The 20217-nt window shown below is 35.7% G+C and overlaps 1 protein-coding gene across 2 annotated transcripts in view; it reads left to right on the top strand.

Annotated features, from left to right (window-relative positions):
- LOC128645393 (prolyl endopeptidase FAP-like) overlaps positions 1 to 20217 on the top strand; it is a 328887-nt gene that overhangs the window by 91731 nt on the left and 216939 nt on the right. For both annotated transcript variants that reach the window (XM_053698376.1, XM_053698375.1), the window contains exons 9-12: positions 2099 to 2253; positions 3021 to 3124; positions 6191 to 6326; positions 10669 to 10713. In XM_053698376.1, coding sequence (XP_053554351.1) covers positions 2099 to 2253; positions 3021 to 3124; positions 6191 to 6326; positions 10669 to 10713 — 440 coding nt within the window. The remainder of the gene's footprint in view (positions 1 to 2098; positions 2254 to 3020; positions 3125 to 6190; positions 6327 to 10668; positions 10714 to 20217) is intronic.

Here is a 20217-nt window from a genome sequence, read left to right as displayed (position 1 = left end):
TTCCAGGGCTGCTTTTTATTCCCAGTCCGGCCCTGATTTTAGTCTGACCAAGTTTTGCTGATTTTTTTTTTGAGCTATAGTCAGGGATTAATAAATAGACCCTTTACATGTGGAGGAATACTCATGTAGGGTTAAAAAGCATATTTCTATTTGGAAAAAAATGGAGATCTTGTATGTATGTGTATGTATGGGTAAATGTATCTTGGCATTTAAATTGAATGATAAATGTTCCCCTTGTCATTTGTTCTGCCAAGTGAATGTTAAAATTTAAATATGAAAATGTTCAAATAAATTCAAATATAATGTTTGATTACATTTTGAATGATGAATCCTGTAGACTTGCATTGCAGTCCATGAAACTTAACATTGAAATGTTAATATCTTAATATTTAAATGTTATATTTGAGAAAAGGAGACAGTTTTATGCAAAAATGAATGTTCATCAACCATTTATCTTTCGTTTAGAAAAATAAATATAGACATAATTTGTTTTCTTTTTTAAATTAGCGGGTGATCTGGTATTACAAGTCCATGGTAAAGAAGAATTACCAGAGAATTTTTAGTTTGGCTGATATCTCTTTTGTGTGCCCTGTACTTTCAATGTATAGCACGTTAAACATCACTTATATAGAAGTCGTGAGTTATATGTTTCACTTGAGTGCAACCCATAACAATGCTAAAAAATTCAGACCTGAAGTAAAGTGTTAGGGCTACAATAATAGTATCACAAAACATTTTTTTCATTTTTTTAAACTGCACTAAGCAGTTTTTGGGGGCCAAAGTTGTCGGCTTTGGGGTGTTAGAAAAAAACGTCACAGAAAAGTGCCTTCACATTGAGGTCTATGGGAACTGCGTGTTCCCTGTAAATATATATGTATATGCTGCGCAACTTACCCCCTTTGCTGCGCTAGTTCTCATGCTGTGTCTCACGGCATGAGAACGAGGCTCCCATTGGAGCCTATGGAAGCACGCTCTTGTGAGCGCAATTCTTCTGTGCAATTCAAACGCAAGGTCGCATTTGTATTGCACCTTACTTGTAATACCAGCGCACATAATATTACAAAAGGAGCACAAGAATAAGAGTGCTATTGATTTAACTTGAGTGGTGTTAGCACTGAATAGTGCTAATATTTTGGGCTCCACTTTTAATCTAGATTTCTATTTTTAAAAATATAGAAAGAAAACTTTTAATAAGACAGAGTTAAAATGTCAACAAGAATTAATATTATTATTATTGATAAAACACCATCTTATTAAGCAGTGATATAACATCAGGTATAAAACTACAATGATCAAATAATCAAAAGACATGAACCATAAAGGTGTTGATTGCACTGCACATGAGTCATTGTTAGTGGTAGATCTACAGGACAGATGGAGTTTAAATTATTTCTTACCGTTAAAGTATAATAAACTTACTATATTACATTCCATGTGGGGAATTAATATGTGTTTAACACTGGTGGCACATTATAATATATAAGCCATATAAGCTATTCGCTTCTTAAAATAAATGTCATTTTTATATGTATTTATATGTTTGCCAATATGTTTATGTTGTGTAGAATCTGAATTGATTTTGTTTTGCACTGGTTATCTATTTATTATACAACAATAATGTAAATTAATTTTAAATTGGCTGATACAGCTTTAAAAATATATTACAAAACTATATATCATATGTTATATCCAAGAACCTCTCCTAAAGAAGTCCGTTAGGGTTGTGCATAGGAAGTCAGTATCCTAGAAACTGCACAGTCCAAACTAATTGGGAAGCTACAATGAGACAACACCTGCACATACAGTGAAGTTTTATGTCGGAACTATAAAGATTGTTGGCTAAAAAATGCTTCTTTTTTTTAACAAGCATTCTTCAAATTTGCTGTGATTCTACTTTATCTTATTTTTAATTGTATTGTTCATGTTGTCATTATTATTGCTTGAATTGTCAGTCACTTTTCCTTCATTGTCATAACTATATGTTTCATAATGTTGTGCTTCTCCACAAAAGAAAGTCATTATGTGTACCTGAAAATATAACTAATAGATTAGTCTAAAGCATTTTTATCAGTTTAGTAACTATTGATTTCCTTTTCAGAGGAAATGCTTGGATCAAAGTATGCTACTTGGTGGTCACCAAATGCACAGTTTATTGCATATGTTCAGTTTAATGATACAGAAGTACCAACTATTGAATACTCTTACTATGGTGAAGATCAGTATCCAAGAACTATTAATATACCCTATCCAAAGGTATAGCATTAAACATTTCTTCTGTTACTCCCCTAGTTACCACATCTTCTCTATCATACCACATTCTATATTACAATTTGCTTTGACCATTGCTTAAAGGGATATGAAACCCAAAATTTGTCTTTCATGATTCAGATAGAACATAAAAGTTTAAACAGCTTTCCAATTTAATTCTTTATCAATCTTGCTTCATTCTCTTGGTATTCTTTATTGAAGAAGCAGCAATGCACTACTGGGAGCTAGCTGAACACATTGGTGAACCAATGACAAGAGGCATATATGTGCAGCCACCAATCAGCAGCTCCAGAGCCTACCTAGTTATACTCTTCAACAAAGGATACAAATAGAACAATGCAAATTAGATTCTAGTTTATAATTGCATGCTGTATTTGAATCATAAAAAATTTTTTTGGGATATCATGTCCCTTGAAAGAGATACTGTAATCAAAAATGTTCCTTATTCATAAGCAAATGTAGTATTAACTATGCTATTGTGTTTCACAAAAAAGTCATGTCCCTTTAAATCATTTATTTTAGATGGACACAGGTACATAAAGTAAAGCAACCCCTTGGCTACTAGACAGAAAAATTCAATGTATCGGCCAAATATGTAATATTTAGAATTTACTGTTGTTGAATACTTTGTGTTCCGTTCTTTCACTTAACATGTGTTATAATAACAGTGACTGCTTGCCACAGCAAAACTATTGTTTAAAATGACATTATATACAATGTTTATGGCAATATTTTTTCTATTTCTTTTAAAGGCTGGAGCAAAAAATCCAACAGTGAAAGTGTTTATAGCAAAGGTTGATAATCCATCTGCAATAAGTACAGCACAAGTGCCTGTGCCTTCACTCATATCTTCAAGGTATTTCAGATTTGTAAATTTAAGGTGGGCTAGATTACAAGTGGCTCGCTAACTTGTTGCAAAAGTTATCAGGTCTCAATCATATGAGGTTTCAGGTATTAGAAAAAAAGTGCTGTAAATAGCTTTAACATACAGATACATGCATGCATATGTATTATACTATGGTACAAACCTGCTCAACGGAGCGCTACTGGGATCTTTTGGTTACATATGTATTATATACTGTATATATATATCAAAAACAGAAATAGAAAGAGAGGAGGTATATGAGCTTTTTACCTTCACAGTTAGGGAATTCAGCACTCTTTTAGAAACAATTAATCAAATAATCATGTGACACGGATTATTCAGGTGCAAGCTTCAAACAAACAAGTGCTGAATTCCCTAACGGTGGAGGTAAAAAGCTCATATACCTCCTCTTTTTTCTATTTCTGTTTTTGGTAAAGTTTTCTTTAGGGTCTGCACCATTACCCTTGAGGGGTGGTTTTTAGAGCTTTTGCTCTTTATTTATTATAATGTAATTTTGACTCTCACATTTTTTTCATATTTCAATGTATGTATATATATATATATATATACATATGTGTGTGTGTGTATACATATGTATTTATGTATTTACAGACATATATACACATATAAACAAATAAATACATACGTATACATATGCAGACATATATATATATATATATATATATATATATATGCATTGGAGCCCTTTGCAGTCAAGTAGCTGAAAATATTACAAATCATATTTATGTAATATTTATATTAAATTAAGTGTTTAATTGTGTATTTACTGTACAGATTTCCCAGTCCAATGTTCTTCACATAGTGGAATATATATTTTTAAACAGATATTCATATATATATATATATATATATATAACACACAGAGAAAACCCAGCACTCACTTACAAGCTCTCAGCTAAGATTTAAAAGCAAAAATGGAAAGGTTAGTCACCGCATCTGGCCAAATGGGACAAGCTCAGGTTTTTTTTCCCTATGGTTCTTGCACCCAGACCTGTCTGGGGTTAACTGCTTGTGGCTCTGGGGACAGCACAGCTTCCTGTGAGTGCCAGTGGCACCCAGGGCTGAGCATGTTGCAGGGTCATAGGATGTGTACCCGGTCCGGTATGAGAGTGCAGTTCCCTTCCGTGTTTTGTATATGTCTAGGGTGATTACATATTCCTGTGCACCCTTTTTTTGTTTTCAGTTTGTTTGGATTTGAAAGCTTGCATTGTGTGGCTGTTTTAGGGTCTCAGGTATTGGAGAGGACCTTGACGTGGTACCTGAGCTTGTCCCATTTGGCCAGATGCGGTGACTAACCTTTCCATTTTTGCTTTTAAATCTTAGCTGAGAGCTTGTAAGTGAGTGCTGGGTTTTCTCTGTGTGTTGTATTAATTTGTTTTGTAATTTTCCCTATGGTTCTTGCACCCAGACCTGTCTGGGGTTAACTGCTTGTGGCTCTGGGGACAGCACAGCTTCCTGTGAGTGCCAGTGGCACCCAGGGCTGAGCATGTTGCAGGGTCATAGGATGTGTACCCGGTCCGGTATGAGAGTGCAGTTCCCTTCCGTGTTTTGTATATATATATATATATATATATATATATATATATATATATATATAAAACAAGGAAGGGGACTGCATTCTCAGACTGGACTGGGTCCCTAAGGGGACTGCATTCTCAGACTGGACTGGGTCCCTAATACAGCCATACAAATGCAAGCTCTCAATCAAACAAACTGGGAACAAAAGTCAGGGTTCACAGACTTATGTAATCACCCTAGATATATACAAAAAACGGAAGGGGACTGCACTCTCAGACTGGATTGGGTACACATCCCATGACCCTGCAACATGATCGGCCCTGGGTGCTATAGCACTCTCAGGAAGCTGTGCTGTCTCAGGCAGTTAACCCCATACAAGCAGGGTTGCAAGTCCCATAGGGAAAATGACAAAATAAATTAATACAACAAACAGAGAAAGTCCAGCACTCGCTTACAAGCTCTCAGCTAAGATTAAAAGCAAAACTGGAAGAGTTAGTTACAGCATCTGGCCAAATGGGACAAGCCCAGGTACCATGTCATGGTCTCTTTCAAAACCTGTCATGCGATGTGTACCCAGTCCAGTCTGAGAGTGCAGTCCCCTTCTGTATATATCTAGGGTGGTTACATAAGTCTGTGAACCCTGACTTGTTCCCAGTTTGTTTGATTGAGAGCTTGCATTTGTATGGCTGTATTAGGGACCCAGGTTTTGGAAGAGACCTTGACATGGTACCTGGGCTTGTCCCATTTGGCCAGATGTGGTGACTAACTTTTCCAGTTTTGCTTTTAATCTTAGCTGAGAGCTTGTAAGCGAGTGCTGGACTTTCTCTGTGCGATATATATATATATAAATCTATACCTATATATAATCATATATATACAGGGCTTGCAATTTACAGTGGTCCACTAGCCCCGACGACTTAGAAATTGCAGCGGACGACCTAGAAATTTGACTTTTTCTTATCTTTAACATTGAGTGGACTAGTAATTTTTTTCATTCTAGGCAAGTAGCTTTTAACCCCTGACTAGTTAACCAAAGTGATATTTTCCACCCCTGTTATACATATAGGTATAGATATATATATTTTACCAAAAAAATTTGTATATATATATATATATATATTTATATTTAAGAATAAATAGAACATATTCTGCTATGTAAAGAACATTAGAATGTGAAATATTCATATTTCATGTTGGGTTAGCGCTCTTTGTTAAACGCAATGAGTTTGAGCTTGAGTCTGGGTGTTTGGGTTTTTTCAATTTTTTTGCACTCTATTGAAGTCTATGGAGGAATACGTTAATGCATTCGAGATATTCAAAGTTGCTTGTGCGCAAAATTTTTACTTTCAACTTGTAATACGAGCACAACCCGACATGTGCAAAAAGCCTCCATCTAGACATTTTAATGTGGGAGCGGGAGCGCTAATTTGCATTCCACTTGTAATCTAGCTCAGTATGTTTTTGCAACTAGTAGTTTTCCTCAAATTGGTGTAAACTTATATTGTTTTTGTTTTATAGCGAGTACTACTTTAGCTGGGTGACATGGGTATTGGATGAACGAGTCTCTGTACAGTGGGTAAAAAGAATACAGAATGTATCGATGATATCAATATGCAATTTTATTGGAGGGTCAAACACTTGGAACTGTCCAAAGGTAAAAGTTGTTTCCAATTTTTATTTGTTTCAGTACTAAGTGAAATTAACATCTGAAATTATTTGCACGCAAAGGACCACTAAAGTCAAAATTAAACTTTCATGATTCAGATAAAGCACACAATTTGAAACAACTTTCAAACTCACATTCATTAGATAAATATGCACAATCTTTTTATATGCAGACTTTCTAAGGCACCAGCTCCTACTGGGGATGTGCAAGATTCACAGAGTATATCCATTTTGCGATTGGTTGATGGCTGTCAAATAATGCACTGGGAAGTAAATTATCTGAAATACTACTCATGTGAAATTCAAACTAAGTGTTTTGCATTGTCTATTTATTATGCATGTATTAACTATTTTATTCTACTGTTTAGAGGTTCTTTAAGTGGGGCTAAATTAATTTTCTTAATTACCACAACACATAATTTAAAAGCACAGTGGGTATTGATTTGATTACAATAAGTATTTTTTCCACAAACCCCTTAACGTAGGTCCTTATGTATATATATGTATACGGCTATTCTAGTGAAGGCTGTTAGATCATTGCTATGCTGCCTCTGTCTATGAATGCGATCCTAGTGATGCATTAGTTTTAAGTTAAAAAAATCATCAGTCACAGCTATAAGGCATCTATATGTAAATTGTGCAGCAGCAACGAACATAACAAATATGTCTACAATATTAAAAACAAATAAAACAAAAAAAAACAAGTGTGACTTGTCATTCATCTTACCCAAATTACAATTTGACAACACTTTATGTGGTTCACAGTATGGGATAACAGTTATTATTACATGATGAGACGCAGAATTAAATCAGTTGATATTACTTCATACTTCAATGGATTATGATAGAAACAAAGTATCACAGTGAGACCCATAGCAAGATTTTATCCATGGATGTAATTAAACATGCTGGTATAGTCTATCACTCCTGTGCTCCAATGTTAGTGTATTAATAAAGGGGCTAAAATCCAGAGAGGTATTCAGGCCATTAGGAGTCAAAGTGTCCAATCTGTAGATCCATTTGCTCTCACATTGGAGCAAGAGGTCTCCTCTATTGCCACATTGACTCCTAATGGCCTGAATACCTCTCTGGATTTTAGCCCCTTTTATTAATACACTAACATTGGAGCACAGGAGTGATAGACTATACCAGCATGTTTAATTACATCCACAATTTACATATAGATGCCTTATAGCTGTGACTGATGATTTTTTTAACTTAAAACTAATGCATCACTAGGATCGCATTCATAGACAGAGGCAGCACAGCAATGATCTAACAGCCTTCACTAGAATAGCTGTACGGGCCGGTTGTTTACGTGGTTGCCATGGTAATTTCGGCCTTCTCGTGATGACGCTGCGCATAGTGATGCGCATTGATGACGTCAGACGCCTACTTCGAATACGGCTATTCAGTGAACACTGGGGGTATTTAGGAGTAGGATGTGGGTAAGTTTGTTAAGAGGTTTTAATTTTTTTGTCTTTTGTATTGCGGTTACATTTCATAAAGGTACAGGAATGTACCGAAACGTCATAGATACTTTTTAATGAATTGAATACATTTTCTCTTTTTAATCAAGACCAGTGCCTACGTTTGTGGAGAACTTTATATATATATATATATATATATATATATACAGTATATATACCCACTTAATGTAAATTCAGCATTATCTCTAATGAAAGGTTTAGGCCCCCATTTATGAAGCCATCAACTCGCTCTTTGGGTATAAGCTTGCTAAAAAGTTCATAGTTCAATGTTTTCTATCCCACCACCAAAATTTTTTTTTTTAAATTAAAACCTTACATTGTTGTTCCTGTATTAGTGTGCAGAGGATATTCAGGAATGATTGTGTAAAGCTATTTTTAATGCAAATATGGTATCATGTGACTTTGAGCATACCTGTTTTTAAAGTTATTGTTTATTCAATGGGTGACTTTGTAACATTAACTGCATCTTGATTAGCTTTTGACATTTGGCTTCTTTGAGCTTATGAAAGAGCGCCAGGCCCCATCTGCCAGAGAAAACAAAAGATAGATTATAGTGAGTGAGTATAAATGGACAACATAAGTTATTTCCTCTCGATTTCATTCTGCTGCCAGATTGTCATAATAAATGTATCAATTACGTCAGCAATTCTAAAAGGTGCAGGAGGAGATTAAGGGCCCAATTCTCTGAATCAGGGGTCGCCAACCTTTCGGACCTCAGGGACCACTAAACTCACAATTTTGAATCCCGTGGACCACTAACATGAATTTTTTTTAAAAGATAGAAACTTCTATAATGTGTACATATATATGTATATATATATATATATATATATATATATATATATATATATATATATATATATATATATATATATACACACATACACACATATTGTACATAACTAGTATAACCATAGCTAAGTTTACATTATGTATATATTTACAAATGTAAGAATTATTTTTTGGAATTAACTAATTGAATGACAGAACTGAGGAAATACTTCTAAATGACAGATGAAGGGTGAGTGCCAACTTTTAAACTGGAAACAGAGAGGCAGAAAGTGGGAAAAAAAATTATGTTTAAAAGGACCACATGACTTCCAGGTTACCTCCCCAGTTAGGAATTATTCAAAACTACTTATGATCATGGACAGACATAAATTAAGTTTATATCAGAAAGCTCTCAAAATGGATGTGAGCTAACCACAACTGATATTTCTGGCAATTACTATAATACTGGTGGGATATGGCTGATCTGCTGGATGGCAATTACTGGAATTCAGGTGGAATAAAATTATTAGAATGAAAAAGAATGAATATTTAATTTAAAAAAGAAGATGGAGGGGAGGAAGACAAAGAGTGATGTAAGTCCATCTGAAGGAATAAGGAAAACTACTACAAAGAGACAGGTAAAGGAAAGAAAATAAATGAAATATAAGAGAGAATTTTTTTATTAAGATTTTCTTTTTTTATATACTTTAATTCCACTATTTCAAGCCAAGACTATACTAAGCTCTGCTAGCTTTAAAATGGAAGCATTTTCCTCTGAGCAGCACGCCGGGCAAGAGGAGTTAAAAATAAAATCCAGCTACGCAAGTTGCGCAGTACTACGCAACGTGAGTAGAGAGATTGTAATTTAACTCCTCCATCGGTTTCACTGATGTCCAGCCAGGCACTGTAGGGAGATGCGGCGTGATGGGGGTGACACCATCAGAGGAGATTACTTCCTGCTTGATGGTGTCATGGACCACCAACATCTTCTCGTGGACCACCAGTGATCCACAGACCACTGGTTGATGACTGCTGCTCTAAATCTCTCTTGTCTGGTGAGATTCTATAAGAGTAGTTAGATAGTCTAAGCTCTGATAACAATCAACACATCAAAATGTACACACCTATTTTATAGAGGCCATGCTGCCCTGAGATTTCCATGACAATCACATTTTCTTTTTACTTTGGAGTCACATGAAGGCCATTATGGTTCACATAAATGGTGCCTTCAAAGTTATCCTCAGTGTTTGTGGCAATCATAATTGGTTACTTTTTTTTAATAACTTTTGGCACAAATGGGCTACTATGGATATGACCTCAATGGTGGCTCTGTTTCATTCTTTATTGGAATTTAACTAAATAACAGCTTCATAAAAAGGGGTTTTGGACACAACATGTTACAGCACACAACACAAATGTTACTTGTTACAGCTGCTGTATTATTATAGTTATAATTCAGTGGGTGTGGTCTTTGATCTACAGATCTATGTGATATATGCAATAAAAACAGCAAAATGAATCAATAATGTAAAATAATGGGCAACATGAAATGTAACTAAATAAGTGAGCTTGCTTCCAATTCATAATTTGGAATATCATTTTCTTTTGATATACAAAAGAGAAAGAGATTGAATTTGTTCATATTTTCAAAAGTTTTTTATTTCAATTTCAGGCAAAAAAATAAAAATAATAAATTGACATCTGAAGATTAATTTCTTAGACTTAAATTTTTAGAATCAATTTTCAAATTTTAACATTCACCTACTGGTTGTAACAGTTTGAGTTATTTTCTTAAAGAGTACATAAAATAGAAGATAATTAAATTAGCATTGCTTTTATAAAAACATTCAACGCTACAAATGAATGTTAAGAGAAAAATTGGTTCTGCCTTTTAAGTAATTTTAAAAATGACTTTATCAATGTATATGTGTTTAATAGACTATTCATTATTTGTAATATAAATTTTTAATGTTATGTTCCATTAAAATGTCATACTTTATAACATAATCTTTGATTTATCTCAAATACAGTAGCTTTTTTTAAAAAAAAAATGTTTTAATGTCTCCTCAGAATCAAGAGCATCTAGAAACAAGTGAAACGGGTTGGATTGGTGTTGTATGTATTTATTTTATGCATTGATTTTTAATATTAACATGTAATGTTTATATAGGCATATTGTAGCATACCAAATGGTCTAGCAGACTTATCTTAGAATGTGCACATACACACGCAAATGTTCTGCAATACAAATGTGTCTATAAAACAAAAGTTAGATTTTGCTATCTTGAATGTAACAGATTTAAGGAGGTATTAGAAATAGCATAATATAACTGAATGTTATATTGAATGGAGAGAAAATGTAATATTGATCAAACATTCAATCTCCATATGTAACAGATAAATAAGGCCAACATTCATTGATTTTAACGTCTGTTTAATATTTATCTTTAAGATTTGAAGAAAGTTTTATTAAATACTTCAGAATGAGAATATTTAGGTACCTGGGACACTTGGTGGGCTAGATTCATAGACACTTTAGTATGCTAAAGAGCCTCCTTGTTCATGCATTTTAATGTGCAAATTTCATTAAAGGTTATTTTGCATATCTTTTCTAATGTTTCATTCGTGGACGTTCTTGCCAGTAAAATAAGTAGTTGTGTTAAGTGCCCCAATGTGAGATATTTTTGCACAACAAACAAGGACGGATAGCAGCTTGGAAAGGCAATAATTACAACTACAGCACTTAAAAAACACACTTGCAAAACATTATTTAGAAATGGGCTCCATTTATCAAGAAGTGGAGGATACTTTGGAGCCCTTGTTCGGCAGCCTGCATGCTGCAAGTGAAGAAGTGACAGCTATCAGAGGTGACAGGGTTAAACACCCCAAACTAATTGACAGGTTTTGCTCTCACGTGACTGGTCATGCAAGACCAGGGGGTAGAGCTGCACAAGGATTTCCCTGAGAAATGTTAAATGCAGGCGGACAGGTTCTCTAGTTGGGAACTTTGTTCATCTCTGATTTGATAAATGGGGGACAATGTTTGTAATAGTAAAATATTTGCTTGTTTGTTTTATTAGCAATAAAATAGTTTCTATGGTCAGAACAAAAGGTTTCTCAGAAACCTCACAATGTCCTTTCTGTGGTTGATCCAATGCGTTCCTTTAGACTTTTTGGCCCCTGTGAATTATCTTGTTTAGCAGTCGAGTCTCGCTATTTCATACATGATGAGGTTGTCTAGTTTTCATTTTTCTTTTAAGTATTTTCAAGCATTAATTGGTACATACAGTACATTAGAGCGGATATTTTATAGAGGGAGCTTTTATTCCAGTTTTAATTTGTTTATTTACTATGAAAACATTTTTATGACACCGGTTTCGGTAACAGTTGAATTTTTTTATTAGTTGCGAGATAAATGCAGCTTCAATTATTATAATGTAGTTGATCTTACAACTGGTGGTTGTGTATTGACTTAAGATTATTAATTCACCTGTGTTCACAATCTTAAAATCTGATCTATATCCAGCTCTCAAGAGTAAATGTCTGGAAAGCCTATTTTAAAGGAATGTGACTAATCACTCATCCCTGACTAGATTTAAAGGGAAATTAAAAATGTCAAGTATACATGTATTATTTGTTTTGTGCACTTTTCTTGTAATTTACCTTGCTGCTTGAGACACAGTGATTGCTTGATCATTGTAGAAGCCTATTTCTATATTTCCCTATTTGGCCACAATAGAGAAAAAAAGTGAAACTTATTGGGCTTTGAAAATGTTGTGTCCCTGAATAAGTAAAACAGTGCAAATTTTGTTAAAAAATTAAAGTTTAAAGGCTTTACGAAACATTTATCTGTGACCAGGTATTTTCCTTACTTGTAGATATATACTATTTATATCTACAGTAAAAAATGACTATCATGTTGCTTCAAACACAATGCACATGTTAAACAAAAAGATACATTAGAAAACCACTAAAAACAATTGGCTAGATTAAGAGTTTTGCGTTATGAGTGAAAAAGCAGCGTTAAGGCTCTTTTTCACTACCGCTGGTATTACGAGTCTTACAGGTATTTCTGTACCGCACACATTTTTGGCCGTAACGCAATGTAACTTCCGCAGCTTTCAAAAAGTCTTAAGTATTACGAGTTTGCCTGTCCGGCACAGCCTATAACTACAAGATCCATAATGTAAACTGAAAGTCAGTACTTATGAGTTTTGCGCTACAAATCTGTAACATAAAACTCATAACTAAAGTGCTAAAAAGTACACTAACACCCATAAACGACCTATTAACCCCTAAACCAAGGCCCTCCCGCATCGCAAATAATAAAATAAAATTATTAACCCTAATCTGCCGCTCCGGACATCGCTGCCACTATAATAAACATATTAACCCCTAAACTATTAACTATTTACTAGCTACCTAGCTAAAATAAATACAAATTTACCTGTAAAAAAAAAACTTACCTGAGTTACACTAACACCTAACCTTACACTACAATTAACTAAATTACATTTATTAAATACAATTAACTAAATTACAAAAAACCCCACTAAATTACACAAAATAAAAAAGAAATTATCAAATATTTAAACTAATTACACCTAATCTAATAGCCCTATCAAAATAAAAAAGCCCCCCCCCAAAATAAAAAACCCAAGCCTAAACTAAACTACTAAAGAAATCAGCTCTTTTACCTGTAAAAAAAATACAAAACAACCCCCCAACAGTAAAACCCACCACCCACACAACCAAACCCCCCAAATAAAAACCTATCTAAAAAACCTAAGCTCCCCATTGCCCCAAAAAGGGCATTTGGATGGGCATTGCCCTCAAAAGGGCATTTAGCTCTTTTTCAGCCCAAACCCTAAGCTAAAAATAAAACCCAAAAAAACACTAACCCCCAAAGATCCACTTACAGTTTTTGAAGACCCGACATCCATCCTCAACGAAGTGGCAGAAGTACTCAGCAAAGCCAGCAGAAGTCTTCATCCAAGCAGGCCGAAGTCTTCATCCAAGCCGGCAGAAGTCTTCATCCAGACGGCATCTTCTATCATCATCCATCCGGCACAGAGCGGCTCCATCTTCAAGCATACTCTTCTTCCGACGGCTCTTCTCAAATGAAGGTTCCTTTAAGGGACGTAATCCAAGATGGCGTCCCTTGAATTCCGATTGGCTAATAGAATTCTATCAGCCAATCGGAATTAAAGGTGAAAAAATCCTATTGGCTGATGCAATCAGCCAATAAGATTGAGCTTCAATCCTATTGGCTGATGATTAGAACAGCCAATAGAATGCAAGCTCAATCCTATTGGCTGATTGGATCAGCCAATATGATTAAAGCTCAATCCTATTGGCTGATTGAATCAGCCAATCAGATAGTTTCACCTTTAATTCCGATTGGCTGAATTCTATCAGCCAATCGGAATTCAAGGGACACCATGTTGAATGATGTCCCTTAAAGGAACTTTCATTCGATAAGAGCCGTCGGAAGAAGAGGATGCTCTGCGCCGGATGTCTTGAAGATGAAGCCGCTCCACCCGGATGGATGAAGATAGAAGATGCCGTCTAGATGAAGACTTCTGCCAGCTTGGATGAAGACTTTGGCCCGCTTGGATAAAGACTTCTGCCAGCTTTGCTGAAGACTTCTGCCAGCTTCGCTGAGGACTTCTGCCGCTGCGTTGAGGATGGATGTCGGGTCTTCAAAACCTGTAAGTGGATCTTCGGGGGTTAGTGTTAAGTTTTTTGGGGGGATTTTATTTTTAGCTTAGGGTTTGGGCTGAAAAAGAGCTAAATGCCCTTTTAAGGGCAATGTCTATCCAAATGCCCTTTTCAGGGCAATGGGGAGCTTAGGTTTTTTAGATAGGTTTTTATTTGGGGTGTTTGGTTGTGTGGGTGGTGGGTTTTACTGTTGGGGGGTTGTTTGTATTTTTTTTTACAGGTAAAAGAGCTGATTTCTTTGGGGCAATTCCCCGCAAAAGGCCCTTTTAAGAGCTATTGGTAGTTTAGTTTAGGCTAGGGTTTTTTTTTATTTTGGGGGGGCTTTTTTATTTTGATAGGGCTTAATAAATTAATGGGATAAATAAGTGTAATGTAGGTGTCGGAGATGTCGGGGCAGCAGATTAGGGGTTAATAAGTGTAATGTAGGTGGCGGCGATGTCGGGGGCAGCAGATTAGGGGTGTTTAGACTTGGGGTTTATGTTAGGGTTTTAGGTGTAAACATAAATTTTCTTTCCCCATAGGAATCAATGGGGCTGCGTTACGGAGCTTTACGCTGCTTTATTGCAGGTGTTAGGCTTTTTTTCAGCCGGCTCTCCCTATTGATGCCTATGGGGAAATCGTGCACGAGCATGTAAAACCAGCTCACAGCAGCGCTGGTTTTGGAGTGCGGTATGGAGCTCAATTTTGCACAACGCTCACTTATTGCCTGCTAACGCCGGGTTTTTGCAAACCTGTAATAGCAGCGCTATAGGGAGGTGAGCGGTGACAATAACTTGCAAGTTAGTACCGAGCCACTCATAACGCAAAACTCGTAATCTAGTCGAATATTTTTAGCTAAGGCCACATAATGCCAATACACCATCTTATCCTACCCAACTGCAAATATAACTACTCCTTTTTTCTCACTTATTTTTACCCACAAACCCAGTGGAGGCTCCTCCATTTGTGCACATTCGCACGTGAACCCCCCAGGGGCAAGGAAGGAGGGGGAAAAAAATGAGCAAAAAAAAAAATTAAAAAAAAGAGCAAAAAAAAGTTTGTTAAAAAATTTGTTGAATAAAATATATTTTTCCTAATTAATTTATATTGTATTATATTATCCCCAACAAATGCAGTACTGTTTGCTGTACACATATACATTATTACCCATTACATAACCCTCACTACACAAATAAACAAGGAGTAGGATGCAGGAGCTAGGACCGGGTGGACGACAGAGTGAGAGCACACAGTATTTGGCTCGGCTGAGACATTGACAGCTGACGTCACACCACGCTTCACTAGCCACTCCTCTCCAACATCAGGCTGCTGTGCACTGTCTGCCACTAACCTAACCCACATCGCAGTGATCCGATCGCACGTGCGGTTAGAGAGCCCCTATGCCTGCACAGTGATCTATGCATTCACTGTGCAGGCATAGCTCCTCCCAGCCCGGCATTGCTTATAGAGGCTTAATCGCACAAGCTGAAGTGTGCGAGTGGACTTCAGCCTGTGCTCTGCCTCCTCCCACTGCCTGAGCCAGCTTCTGTGATACGCTGTTGCGTACACGTCATGGCCCCCACGAGGCTCCTCCCCCTCAACGGCGCGAAAATCTCATTGTAGAGATAGCCGTTGAGTGGAGAGGAGCTGTCAACAGAGGCAGTGAGTAGCGTGCAGATCAGTCATGGATAATGCTCACTGTCAGAGTGAAGAAGCATAGCAAGGTATAGAGGAAAACTGAGTTTATTATAAACTGACTGGCAATTTGAAATTGTTTCTTGATTGATCTTAAAGTTAATATTTATGAATATGCACATACCGTCCTTCCCCTTGTGTCGGCCATTTTAGCTCTCTAAACAAAGTGTGAACTCTTAACTGACCACCGCCGCCAACACTAGCTCACCCTTACCTTCCCTGCTTAAATTTGTATACGTCTCAGCCTCCACTGTCTGGAACAAGTTCCTTGTACAGTACAGACAATGCACTCAGCTCAGCCTAGCCTGCATAATCACGCTGTGAGCAACAGTGTGTGCTCAGGCAGCTTGAATGACAATATTATATTAAAGTTAAATAATCTAATATTGTCATTAAAGCACTGCAGCCTGAGCGCATACTGTTCCTGAGCGCAATGATGCCGGCTAGGCTAGAGCTGAGTGCATTGTCTGTAGTTGTTTACCAACTTCCTCTGCTCTGACTTAGAGAGTCATCGTGAGCCTGCTGCCTGAGCCTCATCAACAAGCTGCTCCCAGTGCTGCCACCATCCATCGCAAGCAACAGCAGCCAGGAGGTCACAGAGTCAGACAGAGATCAGCAGGCTGTTAAAGCGTCTCAATCTCACTCTGAAATAATTTACAACTCCAGGTCAGGACATTGCTTTCTTTTCTGATGCAGATGGTTAGTTTACTTTCAGCTGCTTCGTTTAAAATATATATAGCAGAGAGAATGCAGGGGAGAAATGTGAGCACATGTGTTTGTGTTTCTATAGCCTCCGTTAAATCTGCTTCACCTTGTTGTGACTGGGAAACTTATAACAGTCAGTCAGTGTCAAGAGGTTTACACATCTGTGGTTGCACATGTCACTGTGTTAGAGAGGGGCATTTATATTGCTGTTTCAAACAGTTCTTTGACATTCCTCCAATGCATTTCCTTATCTGATAGCCCTTGCCCTCTGTGATAGATGAGGATCTGACAGTCAATAGAATTATGTTTGCTGATTGTCTCAGCTCAGGAAAAATGAGTACAGTGAAAAATAAGACTGCTGAAATTTATTTAATTGTTTTGTTAGATGTCCAGTTTTTCTTGGTACAATTTGCACATTTGAAATGCTATTTTATTTTATTCCATCAACCATTTATATATACTGCATTAAAATGACAATGACCAAAGTTTGTAAATCAAATTCATCTTCTCATATTTTGCAAATATTAAATAAATAGCAGGGACTGGAGTGTCCCACCATGGATCAGTGTTTGAGATTTTATATACCTGTATATAATATATACATAGGCTCCTAGATTCTTGGGCTGGCTCTAAATTTTAAACATGTAGTGTTTTTTTGTTTGTTTTTTTAACTTCTGTGTCCAAAAAATACTGACCACTTTCAGCAGTTTATAAAAATGTTAAAATGATGGTTCAGACAGCTCATTCAATCAGTGAATTCCTCTAATTAAGAAGAGCACTCTGAATGTTGTTCACTGCTGTCTGAGCCACCATTTAACTTTACCTCAACTACATTTTCTTTTATATTAAAATGTACAGATATATACTGTGTGTGTGTGTATATATATATATATATATATATATATATATATATATATATATAAGCCAACTTCAGTGTCTCAAGGATCTGCCTTTGTCCCCATAAGAGTCTCTGTACAGTCACTTGTGGAGCAATTATATACTTTATTAAGTATTTACAGTGCACTGGAGAGTATGTTGAAAGAAAGTGAATTCTGCATATAAAAGTTCTGTGTGTATATATATATATATATATATATATATATATACACACATACATATATATATATAAAGGGGCGGGGCTTTAATAAAGGGTGTGGTCTTGTGCACCCCCATCTTTAAAATTCACCAGCCGCCACTGCACAAACCTCCTTTCCCACTCTCTTCTATTGGGCAAACTCAATTTCTGTATCTGCTTCCCTGTTCTCCCAGTAATCTGTTTTATTCCTTTGTCAGTCTGCCTCTCATTCCCTCTCTCTCAATTTTTCACATTTAACCAGCTAATGCTTTTCTGCTTCTTTGTTTTATTTAACCCCATCTTATATTGCTTTGTATTTTATAACCTCTTTATTTTTTAATTTGATTATTTTACCACCACTTTTCTCTACTTTAGTCTTCTATCTACTACTCCTTTAAATTTGTTATCATCTGGTTCTCTCTTTTTGAGCCTGTTTCTGTCTTAATAGGTGTACAGACATCATCCTGCGTGTTAGCAATAAGTAAAAAAAAAATGTTTTTCTTAGTGGGAACAGTTATTGTTTAGAATAATAATTTAAGTCATATTGACCTAGTCCTAGCTAATTATACATACTAATATAACCTGGGAATGGTATTTATAATACAATATTGCTATGCATATTTATTTTTAAATAACTCTTGCAAATTATAGTTGAACATTCTGAGCTCATTTTGCATGGAAATAATTTACTATTAGCATTTGAGTCATCTGCAAAATATGAAATAACTGGGATCTTTAAAATATCTTTCTAATCTTTGATTACTTTCTTTTTTACTTGCTAAAGATCAGTTCATACATCCAATAATCATCTAAAGTTCATCGTTGAAGAGTTTAATTTGTAATGTGCTAAAAATACATTATTACACTAATTAATGCATTGTGGAGATAAAAACTAATGACTTGTTTAAAAGAGCAGCACAAACATGATGCTAATTAGAGCTGGATTTGTACTCACTTTGTTGAAGTTAATTGATCATTCTCCACTTCATTGTCCTGACTATTTCTTTCATATTGTAAATGCAAAAATCAAGTAAATGAGCGTATGCATCTTATTTGTTTGCTTTGTTGTTTTAAGTGGCTAGGAATTGCTGTTTAAATATAGCGTGGTTCTGAAATAAAGATATATAAGAACATTTTCATTTCTTTTGTGGTGAGTAAATTAAAAACAAATGCTCTTTTTAAAGGGAAATGTAAAGTCTGAGATTTTACATTTAGGAATTAAAGGAACATGGAATCACAAATAAACTTACATAATTCAGACAGAGGGTTTTACTGTTCAACAAGCATGCAGAGAGTTTCCCAATTAAGAAATCTGTATGCCCAAGATTGCGGCTAGTGGGCAGCATTGAGATACCAGCATGTATCATTACACAGGAGGTTGGTCATGCAATGCTACCTCATCCTCTTGTGCAACTAATCGCGTGAGAGCAGGTGCTGTCAATTACTCTGATCAGGGCGATTTAAAATGCTAGCTCACAGCTAGTGGACGGGTTAAGGAGAAGGGGTCTTAAGACCACTGCTTCTTAACTAACAGATATAGGATTGTTCATGCAAGTTTATATCACAGACACTTAATAATGGAGCCCAGAGCATCAAATTTCAAAAATAAAACTCTTCAATTCATTTCAATCAAATATATCTAATTTGCATGGCATGCTTTGCTGAAGTTTAGCTCTTTTTCATGAGAGCATACTGAGGTTACATGTTTATTGAACAGTATGCACATAACATTGTTGCAAACTTAGTGCTCAAGACACAAGCATACTCTTAAACCTTCAATTTATTACAGGATACCAATAGAAAGAGAATACATTTTTTTTCTTCGTTTTTTTTAATTGTACGTGCTACGTGAAACATAAAATTTGTATTTTAACTTCCATGTCAATTCATTTTTATAAATTTATAATTGCATGAAATCCAATGAATGATTTTATTTTTAACTTTTTGCATAGAACATAGCCAGGGTGTAGTTCCAGCCCTCAGGAAATTCACAGATTTGTTTAAACGGACACTCAACCCAAATGTTTTCTTTCATGATTCAGATAGAGCATGCAATTTTAAGCAACTTTCTAATTTACTTCTATTATCAATTTTTCTTTGTTCTCTTGATATCTTTATTTGAAAAAGAAGGAATCTATGCTAAGGAGTCAGCAAATTGTTGGTTCAGGACCATGGACAGCACTTGTTTATTGGTGCTGTCCAATCAGCAAGCACAACCCAGGTTGTTCACCAAAAATGGGCCGGCATCTAAACTTAGGTTCTTGCTTTTCAAATAAATATACCAAGAGAATAAAGAAAATTTGATAATAGGAGTAAATTAGAAAGTTTCTTAAAATTGCATGCTCTATCTGAATCACGAAAGAAAAAATTTGGGTTCAATGTCCCTTTAATGCTGACAAGTACATCAATATTCAGTGTTTTGCTGATAACACTGTTCTAGAAAC

Source organism: Bombina bombina, chromosome 1 (assembly GCF_027579735.1).
Source record: "Bombina bombina isolate aBomBom1 chromosome 1, aBomBom1.pri, whole genome shotgun sequence".
NCBI classification, from domain to species: domain Eukaryota; kingdom Metazoa; phylum Chordata; class Amphibia; order Anura; family Bombinatoridae; genus Bombina; species Bombina bombina.
The sequence above is the reverse complement of the archived record's forward strand: the minus strand, read 5'-3'. Positions and strand labels throughout refer to the sequence as shown.